The 19702-nt window shown below is 48.8% G+C and overlaps 3 protein-coding genes across 3 annotated transcripts; all 3 read left to right on the top strand.

Annotated features, from left to right (window-relative positions):
- Positions 1–9436: 9436 nt before the first annotated feature.
- LOC135375991 (uncharacterized) lies at positions 9437–10612 on the top strand. The gene has a single exon (XM_064608617.1). The coding sequence runs from the start codon at positions 9437–9439 to the stop codon at positions 10610–10612; it is 1176 nt and encodes a 391-aa protein (XP_064464687.1).
- A 25-nt stretch (positions 10613–10637) lies between these two features.
- LOC135375989 (uncharacterized) lies at positions 10638–12809 on the top strand. The gene has a single exon (XM_064608616.1). The coding sequence runs from the start codon at positions 10638–10640 to the stop codon at positions 12807–12809; it is 2172 nt and encodes a 723-aa protein (XP_064464686.1).
- Positions 12810–15517: 2708 nt separating this feature from the next.
- LOC135375988 (uncharacterized) lies at positions 15518–17359 on the top strand. Its single transcript, XM_064608615.1, has one exon. It carries the CDS (start codon positions 15518–15520, stop codon positions 17357–17359), a length of 1842 nt encoding a protein of 613 aa, XP_064464685.1.
- Positions 17360–19702: the final 2343 nt, after the last annotated feature.

Genomic DNA, 19702 nt, shown 5'->3' with positions numbered 1-19702 from the left:
GCCTTTATATCACATAATATCATTCTAGTCCTTTAGAAGTGCTTTAGTGCCGTACGGCATTTCGTGTCATAACTAGTCATATCCAAACTTCCTGTGCAAAGCATAATGTTTGTACCCAAGCATATTAAGGTGGTTACATAAACAAACGTGCTAAACATTCCTTGGCATTCCACACCCCCGAGCAGAAAGGAAATGGGAGAAACACGAGAAGCAACACGCTGCACACGTTGACAGACGACAAAGGAAACGTAACACAACACCACACAAAACCAGCAAATCACATAATCGAAGTTCAAAGTACAAAATTGGAATGACACGACCTCACACGAGTACAAAATAGACAGGAAATAACATGTATGTGACGGGATTTCACACAAAAAGCGTAAGGAATCCAATCACGAGGGATTTCTGCAGCGATCCGTGGCAAAATTTTAGCGAAGCAGCAAGGGAAGCGCTCACAAACAGCAAAACTTGTCACAGCTTACATGCATTCCAATGGGCTGTAATGGCTCTTTTGAGCACCGCAATATGGCGGCTGGTTGGCGTACCCTTTCCCGCGGTACCCTGACCCATCCGCTATCCAGCCTTTATACATAGAGATCAGTGCACCAAACAACCAGGAGTTATCAAGGCGAGCTCTGCACACCAGTTAGTTTTGGTTTTCGCTGCCTCGCTAATCCGGCTGAGAGAATCCGAGTCAGGCGCCCACAGCTCCCCATAGAGCCCATAGTTTGAGATAATTCAGGCAACACTGGACATACGACCAATGAAAATGCGTCGTGATGCCTAGCAGCCAACCAATCAGCAACCTCTCAGTTTGGCTCGGCTTTCGGCCGGCCCTGGCTGCCATTGACTTCTACTGTTTTTCATACCTTGCGCCCGTTATTCCAAAATAACTAAGACATTTTTGATAGGCGAAATACATATTTATTGATGCAACGTATAAACTCAAACGCTTGACTCATATATTCACCATGTGTACAGGACGTTTCGTTCCTTGAATAGACAGCAACCAAACCAAGGTCGGACTTGCAAAGCACACATACAGTCTACTTCTGGAGGCGAGCGAAGTCCACGAGTGCGTGCGTTTCACAGATGAGCATCTTCTTCTCATTCTGGCGATGTACCGTAGGTCACACAGTCACGGGAAATACTTTTGTCGTTACGAACACTCTCTTCTTAGTCACTGTATTTGAAAATGCGACAGCGCTCGAAAGTGTTCCTGAAGCGTCAGCTCACCAAGCATTCCAGTTCCGACCCGGCAAGAATGTCCGTAGGTTGACACTTTATCAGAGATCAGTACATGGCCAGAGTCACTATAGCTCACGAAAAACCCGCGCGTACACTTCCTCTTTGGTCGTTGTGGTCAACCGCCATCGGCGAGCCGCAGAGACGCAGCGACCTTGCTTGGAGCTGCCCGCCTGGCCGACTGCCCAGACTGCCCGCGAAAAGTGAGCTGTCAGATATTTCGAAACGTTATCAACCAATCCCGGAGCGCGCATCCTCCTTTGGCCAATGGGCATCCGTCATGATGCCTGACGATGTAATACCACGTGACTGTGACGTGATTTTATTTTTCTACTGCCGCAAATGCGGGGAGCTGTGGAGGCCTGTCCGAGTGACATCGACAGCATCGGCCAAGATGGCGGAACGCGTGATGTGCCTTGCGGGACCTCGTTTTCGTTTGAATGTTTTATATGTTGCAGATGAACTGAGCTAGGCTGTGGTGATATATACTGGACGTCCCTAACTTACATGTGTCGAACGTTAGTGTAGTTGCTTCTTTTGGGCATTCCTTTGGTAGGCGTTGCCATTCTGCAAGTCGGCTTCACCTAACTCCTAGGTGCATTGCGGGCAAGCCAACTTTAGGAAACGCTCAGTGTTGCTAGACTGCTTGTTTCTCTTCCTCTAAATTTAGCGGAACATTTTGTAATCGTTCAAGTTTGCTGTGGGGAAGCCGACTTTACAGCAGTGTTGACTGCAAGTTTAGGACCACCTTTGCAATTTTGCGTGCGGCGTACAGTGTTGCACTTACGGCTTGTCATTTCCTTTCTGCTTTTTCGGGATGTGTGGAGTTGCTGGTGACGCTTTCAACACAGGCTGTTTTTCTTCTGTGCGGCACTTCTATGGGACGAGCAGAGGACCTGGCGACGTTTCGAGCACAGCCTGTTTCTCTTCGGTGCGGCTTTTCTACGGGACGAGCGGGGGGTTTGGCAAAGTTTCCGAACACTGACTGTTTTTCTTCTGTGCGGCTTTTCTATGGGACGGGCAGAGTAGCTGGCGACGTTTCATGCACAGCACAGGCTGTTCCTCTTCGGTGCGGCTCTCCTTGGAGATGGGCCGAGTGGCTGGCGACATTTCGAACATTGACTGTTTTCCTTCTGTGCGGCAGTTCTATAGGACGAGCAGAGGAGCTGGCAACGTTTCTAGCACACGCTGTTTTTCTTGTCTGCGGCTTTGCTAAGGGAAGGGAGGAGTGGCTGGCGAAGATGTGGGTTCGAGTCCTACAGCCTGCTAACCTTTTCAGTGACTTCTTTCTTTCATCAATGATTTCATAGGCACTTGAGGCTTCCTATGTGTTTGTCCTTTCCATGTGTTCCAGCCTCAGAACATCAACTGCCATAATGTTCATGTTTCGAACATAGACTGTTTTTCTTCTGAACGGCGCTTCTCGTCTGGACGAGCGAAAGGGCTTGCGAGGAGGAGGAGGAGGAGGAGTGTCGTTGGGAGGAACCCGAGAGGTCTGCCTGTCTGATTAGGCGGCATGTTTCTCGGGAAGGGAAAGGTGGTGGAGAGGAGGAGAGGAAAGGGTGAAGTGGAAGACCGAGCGGAATCCGTTCGGGGGGAGGATAGCTGCGTCCATGGGCCGACTTCAGGGGAACTGTGCCGGCATACGCCTATTACACATCTGAGGGAAACCCAGGAAAAACCCCAGACGGCACAGCCGGCCCGCGGATTCGAACCGCGGACCTCCCAGTCTCCAAGCGCACGCGTTACCGCTGCGCCACCGGAGCTGGTAAAGGGCTTGCGACGTTTCGACCACAGGCTGTTTTTCTTCTGAGAGCTTTTCCTAGGGACGAGGGAGGGGCGGGTACCGGTAACATTTGAAGATAGACTGTTTTTCTTCTGAGCGGCGTTTATTCGGGACGAGCGGGCGGGCCGGTGACGTTTCGAGAGGAGGAGGTTTTTCTTCTGTGCAGCTTTCTTGGGAATGAGGGAAGGATACTGGTATTTCGAACAGAGACTGCTTTTCTTCTGAGCGCAACTTCTGCGCGTGCACCAGTTTGCCCAATGTATGGGATATTGATATTGTGGACTCTTCCTGAGGGCACTGAACAACAACAACCTTATTGTGAGATGATGAATGGGGAGTTTCATCGCCAGGGGCGATACCCTACCCTCTGGTGGTGATGTGGGAAGCGAAATAATGAGCCCCTTCACAGTACGGATATAAGCCCTATACCCACGCTCACTGCGGGTAATGTTTTGCAATTAAGTCCACTAGACGAAGGAAGGGATCCTGGCATCGTCGTGGGCCATTCAGCGACTGCCACCACAGCCAGTCGAGATGTCCCTGAAGGAGTGTCCTCGACGTCCCTTTCCTCCTCCTCATTATTTGGTGTTTCACGCTGGCCCACAAGCTTTCGATTCTTTGCGTGTTTGTGCCAGTGACGGGGCACACGAAATTTACACTGTGGTTGACAGTCACGTGGCGAAGGTGCATGTGCGCGCCATTACTTTCGTGCAGGTACTGCACGCATCGGTACCCCCTCCACTCGTCAGACGCGACAGTCGAATGGGGCGCGACGTTCCTTCGGATAAGTGAACCGAGTGTTCGTGCGTCTCTGCGGTCGACGATTCTCATCCGGAGCTCCCGCGACGTTGAGGACACCATGCCAACGACCCAGGGGCCCCGGTCATCCTTGTCCCCGTAGTTGCGGGATCGCGGAAGGTTGTCTCCTCGGAGGGTACGACCTCTGTTAGATTTACGCCTCCCGCGAAGCAGTGTCTCATCCACCTGAATTTCATCACCAGCGCCGCCCATTCGTGCTTGCGTTGCCAGCTCCGCGCTCGCCAGTTGCCGCACATAGTTCATCCAATCCACGGCGGCCTCCCAGTGGATGACAATTGTGGGACGGGCATAGTCCATGATCTCCGTTGTAGTCATACCTTTGGCCATTCCGAATAGCAACCAAAGGATGGCAGCCCTAGACAGTTTAAAGGGACTATGAAACGATTTCTTTCTTCGTTTCGTTCGAAAGAAGACGTTTTTCTGAGTCTAGAACCGAAAGTTTACTTTCGTCGCGCGAGCGGATTTCTCGGGAGCGAATTTAAACGGAGCGGCGAAGGGAGGACACCTGGCGCCGCGCCGTGACGAGCTGCCGAGCGGAGACACAACGGGTAACTTGACGCGACCACAGCCGGCTCAGCAACACGTCATCGTGACGTGTTGCCGAGCCGAGGAATCCCGCCAGGAGCATGCGCCGTAGGATCCCGCGTATGCGTTCATCGGGAGTGGAAATCTCCATGACAGCAGCTTTCGCGCGATCGGCAGATTTCGGCATTACTTGCCATTGTGCAACACCGGTGACGTAACGGGGAACCGAAGAGCGGTCCGTACAGTTACACCATCGGCAGGGAAATATGCGCGGGAGAGGAGGAACGCGGAAGAGACATTTCCAGCGCGCGCTCCTCGCAGAGTGGAGCGATTTCGTCCGGAAAAATTTGTGGCATATCAGTTTCTCTGCGGGAAGAACAGTTTCCATCGAAAAAAAGTATGGGGGTTCGGGAAATTTCATAGTCCCTTTAACGTTGGGTCTGTCGGCGTCATCAACGCAGCAAAAAAATGATCTCTTTGTTGTGCTGCCATGCTGTGCTGACAGAGCCGCAGAAGTGTTCAGTTGTGAGAGCTGTGGATAAGATATTAAGTAAATTTAACGTGGAGTAATAAATAATATCTGGGCTTAACTTGACATGTTTGTTACAGACTGCGTCGATTCCATGACAGTTTAATCTTTAATAGAACAAACTGTTACTACGTGCCTGCTTTCGACATGTCCCGCAACGGAACTGGGGCCGACCGTCTCGCATGGCCGTCACCACAGTACCTCGGCACTCGGGGCTTCGGGGGTTAAACCCGAGTTCGCAGCATATGCCCCAGACCGCTGAGCTTGCTGGACGACGTCCGTCCCTAAGTGCAGCGGCGGCTGTCTGGTCGGGAGGCTTCGGCGCCAGCCCATATTCCTGGCAAAATGCGTCCAGCTTCTCAGGGCTGGTGCATATTGCACACACATCAAAGATGCTCGGATCTACTCGGGTAGCCATATCTAAAGTAGGACAGTCATACCATGGTAGGAGTCAAATAATAATCTAGGTGAATCCAACTCCTAAGTCCAGTTTCGTGCTACCGATTTTCTTTCGTATATCAGCCCATTGAAGCAAATTGACTGTGAAGAAGGAATATCAAACACACAAACGAGGAAAACCGCGTTGTGAAGCTGGCCTAATGAAAACACACAGGAAAACGTACGAGGAATGGCACAATCATTGATGAGAAAGTATAAATGACTTCAATGGCTTGACACACCGGCAATGTTTTGTCAAGAAATTCGAGTGTGGAGCATGCTTTCCACCGAAATGTTTTAACATTCAAGCAGTTGACTCGAGGATAAAAGGATTGTTGCATCTTACCAAAAAGGCGCGCGAATCCGTGAAATCTCTTTGCAGAAAGAATGGGTGAGAGGGAGGCTGCACGCGCACGTCAGGCGAGGGAGGACATTTCTTTGAGGAGGAGATGTGCGAACGCGTCGCGCAATTTCTTTTGCTCTAATTACGTTATTCAGATACTAGTATTGTGCATTTCTCGTTAGACTCTGCGCAGTGGCGTAGCCACGGGGGGGGGGGGGGAGGAACCAGTGTGACGATCACGAAAGTTCTTACAGTTCATGACGTCTATCTAAGCAGCACCCTTGAATGGTTTTCAAAGTATGAGCTTTTCAAAATCCTTCCAATCTCCTGACCCCACTTCATTGGACACACAGTGTGATCTTATTGTGAACGTCGAAATCAGTTAATTTCGTTCTGTTTTCTTTTCAACCGCATTTTGCGGTGTGCACAAGTATTGTGTGTTGTCGCACCCAGGATCAGAGGGTAGGGGCGAGTTTTCGTATCGAGCCCCCCCACCCCCCTACCTTGGATGTCTGGCTACGCCGCTGGAGGGTCTTCTGACGATTTACAGTCACTTTATGCTGGAGGAACCCCCCCCCCCAAGTCGAAATATTTAACATTAATTCCGCTGTTTCTTTCTCTTTTTTTATTGGAAAAGAGCTGAACTTATGCAGATGACTGTTCCACGCTCCTCATGACGTCACTGTTCTGCGCATAGCATGACAAGTAGATCCAAGCATTTATGATGTCGGAAAATGTATCCCGGCTTAGCAAAGCCGTGTTATCGAAAACACGTCTTGTGTTGTGTGTTGTCGTCGGCACTCGGCAGAGCCGTATTGAGGCAAGTTTGCGCCCAGGACAGGCTAAATCACAAATGCCCTCTCCCACTGCCGTCAGAAGCCATGTAAACAAAGAAATGAAAAGCTAATTTGCACTGCCGAGATCGTAGATTCAACTTTTCTTCGTTCCTGCTTTATCCTGTCCAACCAACCTGCCGGGGCCTGCCGTTCGAGGGCGCCCGGGGCGGCTGCCCCCCTCGCCCTGTCGGTGCAGTACTGGTCGTCGGTAAATGTCTTGCTGTAGGCTTAGCCAAAATGGACATTGGGCTGAAGGATATTCTTGAGCACGTTACAACACTTCAGACATTTTGGTTGTTTGGGTGATTAATGGGAAACATTGTAGAACCAACATTACAGTCAAGTGCATGGCTTCCAAACATAATCTGATCAAAAACTACACTGCACAAAGCTTTCGTTTATATAATAACATCAAATGTAGAAGGTGGGAAATTTCCGCTGCACCAATTTTTTTGTGAGGTCTGCCCCTCCATCACCACCAAGTATTCCAGCGAATTCAGACAACCCAGGTAAAAGGGGTGCTGAGAGGAATCGAACCTGGGGCTTCTGGCATCATCGCCTCTTTCTCCTGAGTTGGTTGAATTCGTCAATTTCTGGGCGTTTGAGGCTGACATGTCGCTCATTGTTCAAGTATTCAGGTTATATTAAAACTTAATTATCCACAGCTTTCGCAGCCGAACAGTTCTGTGGCTTTGTCGCCACAGAATTACAAGAGGGCAATCAGGCGTTCTTTGGTGTACACAACGTCGCAATGGCAGGCGTAAAGTAGGACCAGCATACGACGTTTTCTCGATGGAAAGACGCCGAGTTTCGCGGTCATATCTGCAAAATCTTGACCGGTGGTACTTGATACCGGTGGGTTCGTAGACCTATGAGACACCATCCACAGGGCTCTGGAAATTTTCGCAGGACCGAGGAAGGATGATACTAAAAAAACTGCTAAAATAAAGCTGATTCATACGAAAGAAAACAAAAAAACTAAGTTTCGATCACTTTCTGGAATAAAACAATGCAGATCAAGAAATAAAATGTAAAATTGGTAGCGTCGTGAAGTGTATTGTACCGGTATTTGTTCCAGTTTTGCGGAGTTGAAGAACCTTGTGCTGTTTTCCGAGAGAAGAGAAACGTGGTTGAGTATAGCTACCACCCATTTTCTCTTCAGTCATTCTGACCCCCTCGGGTAAGAGGGTGGAGGGGGTTAGAGTCCAATTCTAGTGTTTGGTGGACGAGCGTGTGTCTAGCATGGGGTAATCAGAACAAGAAAAGGAACGTCCAGAGCTCTTCTTCAGGGAGACCTAGAGAGGCTACGACGATGCGAATACCTGGTACAGGCATCGTTCCTAAACATTACAATGAGTCCACAATTTGCAGATCCGTAGGCAAGCGATGCATATAGTACGCTTCTGTCCTCCACTCTTTCGCACTCTTCTCTCTGCACCTGTCCACAAGAGTAGGCCTCTCAAAGCGACAGTTGCTTCGCGGCGCTAACACGGAATTTTTTAACGAATAACATTTGGCATGCTGGTGGGCTACTAGAATGAGTGGGATCTCTGAATATAGGCTGTGTTCAAAACGTTACGGGCGTCGCCGCCTCCGCCAAGTCGTCAAATAAAGAAAAATAAAAAAGAGAGAGAAACAAAAAGTATTTTGGAGACGTCATCAGCATCGGCCATTCTGTTTGAAACGTTACCGGCATTGGTAGCAACCTCTTCAACAGTCATCGCAGTTTATGTGGTAATGAAGTTCAGTGAAGAGTACTGAGGTATGCGCCCATGTTTCTTACGGTGGTTCTCCTGGACTACTCAAATCCAGAGCAAAAGGAACTGCACACTCCTCGATCTCCTGTGCCACCAACACCTTTCCCCTCCCTCTTTATCCCTCTTCCCTCTCTTATAGGTGCTCCGAGCCGTAGCTCCAGAGAGGGTCTGTGGAGCAGGCTGACCGCACCTTAGCCCAACATTACCCCACCCCACCCTATCTACCACAGGCCACCTGCCCTCCGCTAGTCCGTAAGGAAACCTTATCTGAAAAGAACAAAGAAAAAGAGAAACAGTCTCTGTTCGATATGTCAGAAGTATCATCGGATCTTGTTGTCCTCGAGAAAATCCGTTCAGAGAACGAAACAAACAAGAGCCTTTGTTGGAGACATTCCAGCACAGGGTCCTCCGCTACAAAAAAGACAAAGAAAAAAAAAAACACGAGAAAGGGGGAGATATTTATTAGAACAAAGAGAAAATAAGAAGGAAAGCCCAGCACAATAGCATTCGACTTGCTATTAAAAGGAAAACAAAGGTGCAGTCAACACTGCTGTAAAGTCGGCTTCCCCACAGCAAACTTGAACGATTACAAAATGTTCCGCTAAATTTAGAGGAAGAGAAACAAGCAATCTAGCAACACTGAGCGTTTCCTAAAGTTGGCTTGCCCGCAATGCACCTGGGAGTTAGGTGAAGCCGACTTGCAGAATGGCAACGCCTACCAAAGGAATGCCCCTGGAATGTTTTCGGAACGCTAGTGTGTTGTCTTCGTGGATTTGTGTTATCTTTTTGTCATGTGTATTCCGATACTTACCTAGTGTGATTCAGTGCTGTTTTCGTTCACATGAGTGCGAGTGTTGCGGAATGAGACCTGCAGCGCGAACCGTGCTTGATTTAGATTTTCATGTACTGAAAGACGACGAGGTTGTTTGGACCTTTCAAGAGTGTTGCTTTGTTTTTGAGTGTTGTAACTCGTGAACGACGAGGAAGAAAAACTGATTTTGGAATTTTGGAACGTCTGGTTCGAGTCCTTTTCTCTAGCTCATCGAATGTCCTGCGTCACTCTGACCGAAACGAAATCCGGTTAGTAGCTATCCATCTGACCATAACATATTGGTGCCGAAACCCGGGAAGTCTGATTCCGGACGATGGAGGAGGATGGATCGCTTGAAAGCGAAAAGGACTGTACTGCGAGGGAGGACCACTCGAATCATCAACGAAAGCAAAGCTCTTCTTTCATCTGAGACCGCCAGCGCTGAGGAGCTCACCGTTCTACTAGATCGCCTCACCATTTGCAGTACCGACTTGAAAGACGTCGACACCCAGTTGGAGACGCTCATTCCAATCGAAGATCTTCAACAGGAGTATGACAGCTGCTTTGGATACCAAGAGGAAGTAAGCTCAGTAGTCTCAAAATTGAACTACAAACTTCGACAAGTTGAAGCTCCTGCTTTGCAGACCATGACATCGCAAACTGAGAGGAACACTCAGTCCTTGAGGGAGTCAACGAGATCTGGAATTAAGTTACCAAAGCTCCAGCTCCAAAAGTTCAATGGCGAGCCCACACTGTGGCCAAGCTTCTGGGAGCAATACTTAAGCATCATACATGAAAACGCTACCCTTTCCAAGATCGAGAAATTCCAGTACCTGAGATCTCTTCTCGTTGGACGGGCGTCTGCTGCGATTGAGGGACTCCAGGCCACGGAAGCTTGCTATGATGATGCATTGGAGTTGCTGAACAAACGTTTTGGTGATAGACAGAAGATAGAACACGAGTATTTCTCCCGTCTGCGTCAACTTTCCCATATTCGCTCTTCGCACGATACTGGTGGACTGAGGAAGATGTATGATCAGACCCAGTCTAGTATGCGAGGATTAAAATCTCTCGGAATAACTGCTGGAAGTTACGCAGCGATGATGAACGACATTCTCCTGAACGCGTTGCCACAGGACATGGTTTTGGACTACCATCGTAGGAAACAGCAACAACCAGCACAACTCGAAAACTCCGAAAGGCAGTTAGAGGATCTCCTCGATTTTCTCCAGAACGAAGTCGAAAGCAGAGAAAAGGCGGGAATATCTAGCCAGGATGGAGGAGTTGTGAAACGAAGAGGGAGTCAGATGAGCCGTCCCAGTGGGCTAGTACTCCAAACGGGTTCTGAGCCGGCCAAGTGCATCTTTTGCGGCTCTTCGGCGCATACGACTGAACGATGCTCTTCTGATATGAATCTGAGTGCCCGAAAAAGAAAAGCTCAAATCTCAGCGAAGATGTTTCCGATGCACCTGGGTGGGACATATGACGAACCAGTGTGTGAGACGTGTCAAATGCGATAAATGCAAAGGTAGACACGTAACCTCCATGTGTGACCCGGAGTACAACTCAGCCCAGTCAACTAGCCCTAAAACGCAAACCCGCAGCGCAGTGATCGCCACGTCCTCAGCCACTTCACGTTCCACGGTTTTGCTACAGACTTTCCGGGCTTGGGTGGTCGCCGACAAGAAGTGCGCATACATTCGAGGATTATTTGACAGCGGTAGTCAAAGTACCTTTGTGCGAGAGGATCTTGTTCGCAGCTTGAACTTGCCCGTCCTGAGAGAGGAGGAACTCTCAATAAGCACATTTTCCAGTGATATGGGGAGGAAACCAGAGAGGCGACGAATAGTGGAGCTCCAGATACGAAGCCAGTATGCCGAGGAGGTAATAACTATGGAAGCAATCGAAATGCCAGTTCTGTGTCATGATCTTCCATCAGCTTCAGCAGATGACCGTCACTTGATTCTACTTCAGGAAGCTGGAGAACATGTTGCTGACGTCGTATCGTTCCCAGGCATACCGCAAGTGAAGGGAATTTCGGTCCTTATTGGGTCGGATCAAATGTGGAAATTGCTGAAAGGAGAGATCCAACGTTACGGGCCAAACGATGAAATCGTTGCCATCAACTCCAAACTAGGATGGACGTTTCAGGGTCCGACTACCGAACGTTCGCTGATCGCAAGGCAGGCCTGCAACTATGTATCTGTGCTTCGTGTGAGTACACTTTCTGAGGACCTGCGCTGTGACCAGCTTTTAGAACGATTTTGCAGCCTGGAAGGAGTTGGAATCGTCCACGAAGATGAATCTCCGTCGGCCGAAGGTCATGCCGTTCTCGAAGAGTTCGAGAAAACACTGAAGATGAGGGATGGCAGGTATGAGGTTCAGCTCCCGTGGAAACAGACAGATTCGCCGTTGAACGACAACTTCGAGATAGCTAAAACTAGGCTGAAGAAACTTGTGTTCCGACTGAACAAAGACAGACATTTGATCGAAGAGTACGACAAGGTTATACGTGGATATCTTCTCAGTGGATACGCAGAAGAAGTTCCCGTATCCAACAAAGAACAGAACACTCGGGTTTTCTACATGCCACACAGAGAAGTTTTCCGCGAAGCATCTACAACAACCAAGTTGCGTGTAGTGTTCGACGCGTCGTCGCATGGTCCTGGAAGTACATCTTTAAATGCCCACCTGGAAACTGGACCAAAGCTTCAAGCGGACATGCAGGATATTCTAATCAGGTTTAGGATGCATCAGATCGCTATGATAGCGGATATCGAGAAAGCTTTCCTCCAGATCATGGTCCACGAGAGAGATCGTGATGCGCTACGATATCTTTGGTACCGCGACATGCCCTTTCGTGCGATGACGTCTAACGAGCTCTGCGTTCTCAGGATGAGTCGGGTTCCCTTCGGAACGACCGCGAGTCCTTTCCTCCTGGCTGCAACGCTGCATCACCACTTTCGTCACATCACTGACGATCTAAGGGACACCGCAAGCGACTTGTTATCCTCATTTTACGTGGACGACTTGGTAACAGGAGCTGATAACGTTGAAGAAGCCACGAGGATGCATCGTCAGGCTTTGGCAGTCATTGAACAGGCTGGAATGCGCCTCAGAAAATGGGCATCGAATGAACCCCAGTTAAAGTCTGTGTTCAAAAAGGGTGAGACTGACGAGTCGATACATCAGAAGGTACTTGGAATTCCTTGGAATACTGAAACTGACAGCTTGATGCCTAATTTAGAAGCCGTGAAAACGTTTGTGGCAACTTCACCAGTAACCAAAAGGAACATACTCCAAGGCACCGCAAGACTGTTTGACCCTTTGGGATTCCTCAATCCATTTACGTTCAGGGCCCGATCCATGTTTCAAGACCTAGGGAAGAAAAAGTTTGGATGGGACGAAGATATCCCATGTGATGCTCAGCAGAAGTGGAGCGAATGGTGTAATGAAGTATCTACATTATCAGCACTAGAGATTCCCCGTTGCGTCGTTCCAGCGAATGCATCTGCGTTTCAAATGCATATATTTTGTGATGCCAGTCCTCTTGGTTATGGGGCAGTGGCTTACCTGAGAACCGCAAACACAAAGGGCGAGATTTCAACGCATTTAATACTCTCAAAAACTCGTCTAGCACCTATCAAGCAGCTCTCTCTTCCAAGACTAGAGCTTATGGGAATGCTTATCGGAGCGAGAATGCTCACTTACCTGTAGGGTTGGGATCCCGGGATCCCGACGTCCCGGGATCCCGGGATCCCGGACGATTTCTCGGTCCCGAAATCCCGGGATTTTCTGACCAAAAATCCCGGGATTTCGGGATCTTAAAGCTCCCATTATGGCTTGGCATTGCTGGTGTAATGCAAGAGGTAGCTTGATGAAAACAATGGCTCCGTAGATTCGCTCTTTGAAGCTTTCGTCCGCGAAAAGTAGCCACGGCACAGCAAAAGCTCTCATCCGTTGCGCCGGCGAGGGGCCGGTCAGCGCACGGGGTCCCTCTGTCTTGAACTGGTGGCAACAGTCGCACCGGCGTCCGACTGTCTCGCCGACACAATCCGAGCGTCCGTGTGGTGCCTACATTGCCACTAAATGGTTGAAGCGTGACAATGTCCGCCGTTCGCTTCTTCGAAGTTCCGTCGAAGTGCAGTGACAGTAGCAGTGTATGGTTCTACTACTTACGTGCAGAAGATGGACAATCGGCGAAATGTAAGAGATGCGACAGGGTGTTAAAGACTCTCGGTGCCTCGACGAAAGGTCTCCATACGCATCTGCTGCAACATCATATAAACCTTCGAGTGAGGCCTGCAAACGAAGACGCCACAAAAGGAAGCCTTCCATCGACATCGAAGGTACCCAAATATTCTTCACCAACGCTTGATTCGTTTCTGGCGAGCGCGAGCACTTCGATTGAATATAGGGTAGCACGGATGGCCGCCAAGTGTGGGTTATCGTTTCATGTGATTGCTTCGTCAGAAGACATACGTGATGGCATGCGCGCTCTTGGACTGAAGTTCCCTAAGGATAAAAAAACTGTCCGTCAGTACACAATAAACTTCTACATTCAGATAAAAGATGTGTGCAAGCAGGACCTGAAGAATGAGCTCGAAGCAGGGCGTAAACTTGCCCTGACATTAGACGAATGGACGTCGGTCAGGAACCGTAGATACATGAACATCAATGTTCATACCGCTGGTGCAAAATTCAGGAGCGGTGTTTGCTCTTGGAGTTTGGGACTCGTAAGGATCAGGTGCGCGATGCCGGCAGAACAATGCGTGGACGCCATTCGTAACAGGCTGCTGGATTTCGGCGTCACCCTCGGCACAGATGTCGTCGGCCTTACCACAGACGGAGCGTCGGTAATGGTTAAGGTTGGAAAAATTTTGGAGCCGTTGCAGCACCAATTATGCATGGCGCATGGATTCCATCTAGCAGTCACTGATGCCTTATACGCTTTGCCGGCGAACATGTCTCGCGCGGATGAAGAGGAAAAAAGTAGTAGTTCGGAGTCGGAAACAGACGAAGAACTTGATGGTATGAGTATAATGGATGACGCAGTAGAGGTCCGGTCACCCACTCACAGGGATGATTGCATCCGGGACATCATTAATAACGTCCGTGCGGAGATCATGCGCTTCAAGCGATCTCCGAAAAGCAACGACATCTTGCAAGCTCACATCACTCAAGATCATGGCAAGGAACAGGTGTTAGTTTTGGATTGTAAAACGAGATGGAATTCGCTTCTTGCGATGCTTGAGCGCTACCTGAAAGTACGCGACAGCGTCAGGAAAGCGCTAATTGACATAGGATCGAGAAGTGAACTTTCGGACTCAGACATCGCGTGCATAACTAGCGTAGTCGCGTGCTTGAAGCCCGTCCACCTTGCTGTTGAGGCACTTTGTCGTCGCGATGCCCACCTTCTGTCAGCAGACGCCACAATCAAATTTGTGTTCGAATGTCTAAATGAACAGGAGGGTGCTTTTTCGCGGCTACTGAAGGAAAATATCAGAACACGCTTATGTCAACGCCGCACGATGGCATCTACGGTTCTGCAGATACTGCAGGACCCCTCTTACGGCTATCACGTCGAACGTCTTCTCGACTCGTCTTTCAGGACCGTCACCTCCGACGCTCTCCGCATATTTCTTACAAAAGTCATACAGCGTAATGAACGCCGGGAAGAATCTACAACAAGACTGTCTGCTTCGCCTGTCGAGCGAGAGATAGACGATATCCAGGAAGCAACTGCAGCAGTGTCAGATCCTCATGACCTCAAGAAAAAGTTGGACAATGCAATAATGATGGCATCGGCGTCGAGTGAACGGACTGGGGCATCATCACCCAATCGCTGCACAGTGGAATCCCGCCTCCGGAAAGAAATCGGACTGTTTCGGCATGGTGGAGGAAGAGGAGCCCTTCTAGAAGAGGCAAATCTCTACCTCCGATCCATTGTCCCGACCAGCGTGGAGTCCGAAAGGATTTTCAGCTCGGCAGGAAATCTTTGCACAAAGATTCGGTCACGGCTTGACGACAGTACCTTGGACGCTCTGTGTTTCCTGAGGCCGTTTTTTGAGCAACGAGGCAGTGGTGATAGTGCTAAAGACTGAGACTTCAGGGCTGCTTTGCTTGCGCGTGAAAGTGTTGTTTGTGGAACCTTAAAAAACCTGGAGACCAATGCGGGCAATAAAATTAACAAGCTGTTCCTTTCGTATAGCGTTAGAGAGGGCCTGCAATGTGTCATTGGACGTACGGGCTATTGCCGAAAAGGGAATTGCACAAAATCCCGGTCCCGTCCCGGGATCCCGGGATTACGATTTTCGAATCCCGAAATCCCGGGATAGCAAAAAGGCGTCGGGATTCCCTACCCTACTTACCTGCAAAGGACACTGTATAAATTACAGTTCGACTATTTTATGTGGACTGACTCCATGATCGCATTGTGGTGGATACGACGCCGGCCGACCGAATGGAAAGTGTTCGTCAGCAATCGAGTAAAAGAAATCCAACGTCTCACCGAAATATCACATTGGGCACACTGCCCTGGGACCGAAAACCCAGCCGACCACTTGACAAGAGGCATTACTGCGCTAAAACTGATTAGCAGTCAAAGTTGGTGGCATGGGCCTAAGTGGCTAGCCGGAGACTGCGGGTGCTGGCCGAACGATTTCGTCGAACAGGATCCACGAACGGATGAGGAACGCCTACAATGTCAGGCATTACTGCAAGTGGCGTTGCAACAATGGTCGCCACTTCTTGATTTGGATGCGTTCGCAAAGTATTCCTGTGTTTTGCGAACGACTGCCTGGATTCTTCGATTCATTACAAATTGCCGGCATCATGAAGAACGGCTCACGGGTCCCTTGTCTGCAGACGAACTACTTCATGCGGAAACGTACTGGGTACGTACTTCGCAGGCCGCAACGTATCCAGATGAGGTTTATGCACTGAGGGAGAAGCTGGAATTTCCCACGAACTCTAAGATCGCAAATTTGCAGCCGTTTCTGGATGCAACTGGTGTTCTCCGGCTTAAGGGTCGGCTTCACTATGCGGATGAAGTAGAAGAAGTCAAACATCCCATCATCATTTCGAAGGAGCACCGCCTGGCACACCTTATAGCGTATGCTTCACACCACCGCACACTACACGGAGGACTCCAGGACACCATGAACGACCTTAGGGAGAAATGGTGGATTCCCCATGCTAGACAATTTGTAAAGACTGTGATCTTCCGCTGCCCAACGTGCAAACGCTTCCGACTTCAGCCAGCCAAAGCACCTACTGCTCCGTTACCTGCAGAGCGAGTAACCCCCATTCTTCCGTTTGAAGTGGCAGGAGTAGATTTTGTCGGCCCAGTTTTTGTAAAAACCGATGACGGATCAAAGAGATCTTATATCTCATTGTTTACTTGTGCCGTTACCAGGGCGGTACATTTCGAACTAATCAGCAACCTCGGAGCCAACGCATTTCTTCTTGCATTCAGGAGATTTGTGTCCCGTCGTGGAATATCCTCGGTGATGTACTCAGATAACGCCTTGACATTTAAGAGGGCCGCGAAAGATATCCAGAAGTTAGGGAGTCTAATACGGCAAGACGACGTGCAGAATTATATGGCCACAACTATGATCAGCTGGAGGTTCATGCCGGAAAGAGCACCCTGGTGGGGCGGGTTTTGGGAGAGACTCGTTCGGACCCTTAAACATGCTCTACGAAGAGTCATCGGAAAGCAGTCGTTGACGATCGAAGAAATGGAAACGGTGCTAGCCGAAGCAGCAGTAAACTCACGGCCCATTACGTACTTGCATTCCTCACCCAACGAGCCTACTGCTCTGACGCCAGCGCACCTCCTAGTTGGAAAACGCTTGATTGCCTTGCCATCTTCGAAACGACAAGACCCAACCAGATCAACTACAGAAGCGCTTTCGCGAAGGTGGGTGCACCAGCAAAAGATAGCTGACCACTTTTGGAAACGTCGGCACAAGGACTATCTCTGGGAGTTGCGATCGGCCCATGTATCACGTACCACGCCTTCTCATTCCATGAAGGAAGGCGATCTTGTACTCGTTCATGAAGAACGAACACCGAGGCAAGTTTGGAAAACAGCACGGATTGTGAAGTTTCATCGAGGAAGAGATGGAGAGAACAGGTCATGTTCCGTCAAGCTGCCATCAGGCAACATCACAAGACGACCTGTACGGCAGCTGTACCCATTCGAGGATCATCTCCAATGTGCTAGTGACGCCCATTCCGAGGGGGAGGATGTTGCGGAATGAGACCTGCAGCGCGAACCGTGCTTGATTTAGATTTTCATGTACTGAAAGACGACGAGGTTGTTTGGACCTTTCAAGAGTGTTGCTTTGTTTTTGAGTGTTGTAACTCGTGAACGACGAGGAAGAAAAACTGATTTTGGAATTTTGGAACGTCTGGTTCGTGTCCTTTTCTCTAGCTCATCGAATGTCCTGCGTCACTCTGACCGAAACGAAATCCGGTTAGTAGCTATCCATCTGACCATAACACGAGTTCACATATGTGTACGATTAATTATATTCCAACGTTGTGTTTCAAGCTCGGAAATGACTCAGCGACTTGGTGGCACGGTACTAGTTAGTTAGGCATGCAGTCTTCCGCGAGGGATGTTGAATACGGTGTGCTGAGATTTCGATGTCCGTGAAAGATCGTTCATTTGTACAGAATTAATCCGTTCACCGACTATTGTTGCGTAGCTTACGATGATTGTTGTCCCGGGACGTAAAACCACGAATAATGGAATTATCAAATTGTGTTGTATTCTGCGCACATATAATGTGGGTTGGAAACCAGCCACCAATGGCTAGCTTACGTAGAAGAGCAGTTGCTAGTTTGAGTTTGTCCACTACAACGGGATGATCAATGATTTCTCGCTTGGATTATGTGCTTCATTTGTTGCTTTGGGGAATTTGAATATGAATGGTACGTACACTACCCCTGTTACGTCGGTTGCCTTTTCGTTTTCTCGGATGTCCCTAACTGGACCCACAGGCGGCTGCAGAGGGGGGGTCGAATGTCCTTACTCCCTCCTCAATTTCTGTTTTCACATAGTGTTTAATTGATCATGGGTCGCGTACCTAGCGTGCTGTTCATGGCTGGACCCCCTCAGATAAATCCTGGATCCACCCCTGACTGGATCTTTTACGAGGCTATAGACAGATCTATGACAGATCGCCCCATGCATGTTGAAACGGACCAGTGTTCATGGCCACCACAAAAGGAAATGGAGCTGTAGGTGCCTGTCCTGTCCAGCACCTGCTCCAGAACCGCTTCTCAAAGGTCAATCGTTGTATATGTACATCAAAGTGTAAAAAAATATGATTTTATGCGGACAGTTATGAAATATGTGTTCTAGTTTATGCTCTGGGCATCATTTGTGCATGTTCCACAACAATTCGCTGACTCACAGAATTTTAGGTTGTCTACCGCCGCTAGGCACTGTAATCCCACCTAATGCGTCGTGCTCATTGTTGTGCTTTGTGTTTCAGAGAATGCCCGTCAGCAAAGTGAAACAACTGCTTGGTGAATGTCCTGTCACGAGTGAAGTCCTACTTCGAGTTGCGAATATGCCCATCAGCGCAGCAGGCGTCATTTCTTGTCGCTGCTCATTATGATCCGCATTGACTAATGGTGTGACTTCATTGTGCCGGCGCTCGGGGTTGTATATTGTATCATCTCCAAGAGGATGTCGGCTGCTATCTTCTCAGTGTTTACATTCAAGGCATTTGTGCTTGTTTGTTCCATATTCGGTCACCTAATGCTTTCATTTTCTTCTCGTTATGCAAGGGTATATCGTACCATCGAATTTACGGATATATTCGTCCAGAGGCTGCAAATGAATGTGTTGTACTTCATTGCATTTCATTTAATTTTACATGTACTCCCCGGACTTATCAACTTTTCGAGAATCCTGGGAATGACGGAACTAGAATTTTAAAGCATAAGAATCAAGTGGCCTTTTTCGCTGTGTTCTACCCCTGACAGAAAACACCCCTATAATGATATCAAGTGACCATGATATCTTGATAGCATAGACATTTGAGTGGAATAATTACGGCTTTGCCAGTAGATGTCACATTTCACCTTTATAGAGTAACTTATTTTAGCTTCCTGTCCGCGTGTTTTTGCCTCTCGTATAGTTTGTATACTCTGTGTTTGAACTCGAAACAAACAAATGATTGCCGCAGGTTAAAGCACTCGATTTTGTACATTTAGATAGGTTCCAGACGATTGATTAATATGTTTGTTTCTAATGTCATCTTAAGCGATTCCTATATATGGGTCATCAATCGCGGCTCAATAAGAACTCACAATTAATCGAACGAATTAAGAGAGCTTTGGATTAACTGAAAATATTTTATTTAAGGCACAAGAAAGCATTTCTACAGGCAATGGGGATACGCTGCACGTGTTTATTTGCTGTACATTATCTCTCAAAATTGCCATTATTCACTCAGTTCATTATTATACTCTGCAATCGCTGGTCTAGTCCATCGGCCGCCCTCGGTGGTTCAATCGGTAGCGTGTCCGCCTGCTGATCCCAAGATCGCGGGTTCGAACCCGGCCGAGAACGGTGGCAACTTGGTGGA

This window comes from Ornithodoros turicata, unplaced genomic scaffold, assembly GCF_037126465.1.
Source record: "Ornithodoros turicata isolate Travis unplaced genomic scaffold, ASM3712646v1 ctg00000967.1, whole genome shotgun sequence".
NCBI lineage: Eukaryota > Metazoa > Arthropoda > Arachnida > Ixodida > Argasidae > Ornithodoros > Ornithodoros turicata.
This window is presented reverse-complemented; position numbering and strand designations above follow the sequence as displayed.

Coding starts and splice junctions, on each gene's coding strand:
- LOC135375991 (XM_064608617.1), top strand. CDS start 9,437: ATGGATCGCTTGAAAGCGAAAAGGACTGTACTGCGAGGGAGGACCACT.
- LOC135375989 (XM_064608616.1), top strand. CDS start 10,638: ATGTGTGACCCGGAGTACAACTCAGCCCAGTCAACTAGCCCTAAAACG.
- LOC135375988 (XM_064608615.1), top strand. CDS start 15,518: ATGATCGCATTGTGGTGGATACGACGCCGGCCGACCGAATGGAAAGTG.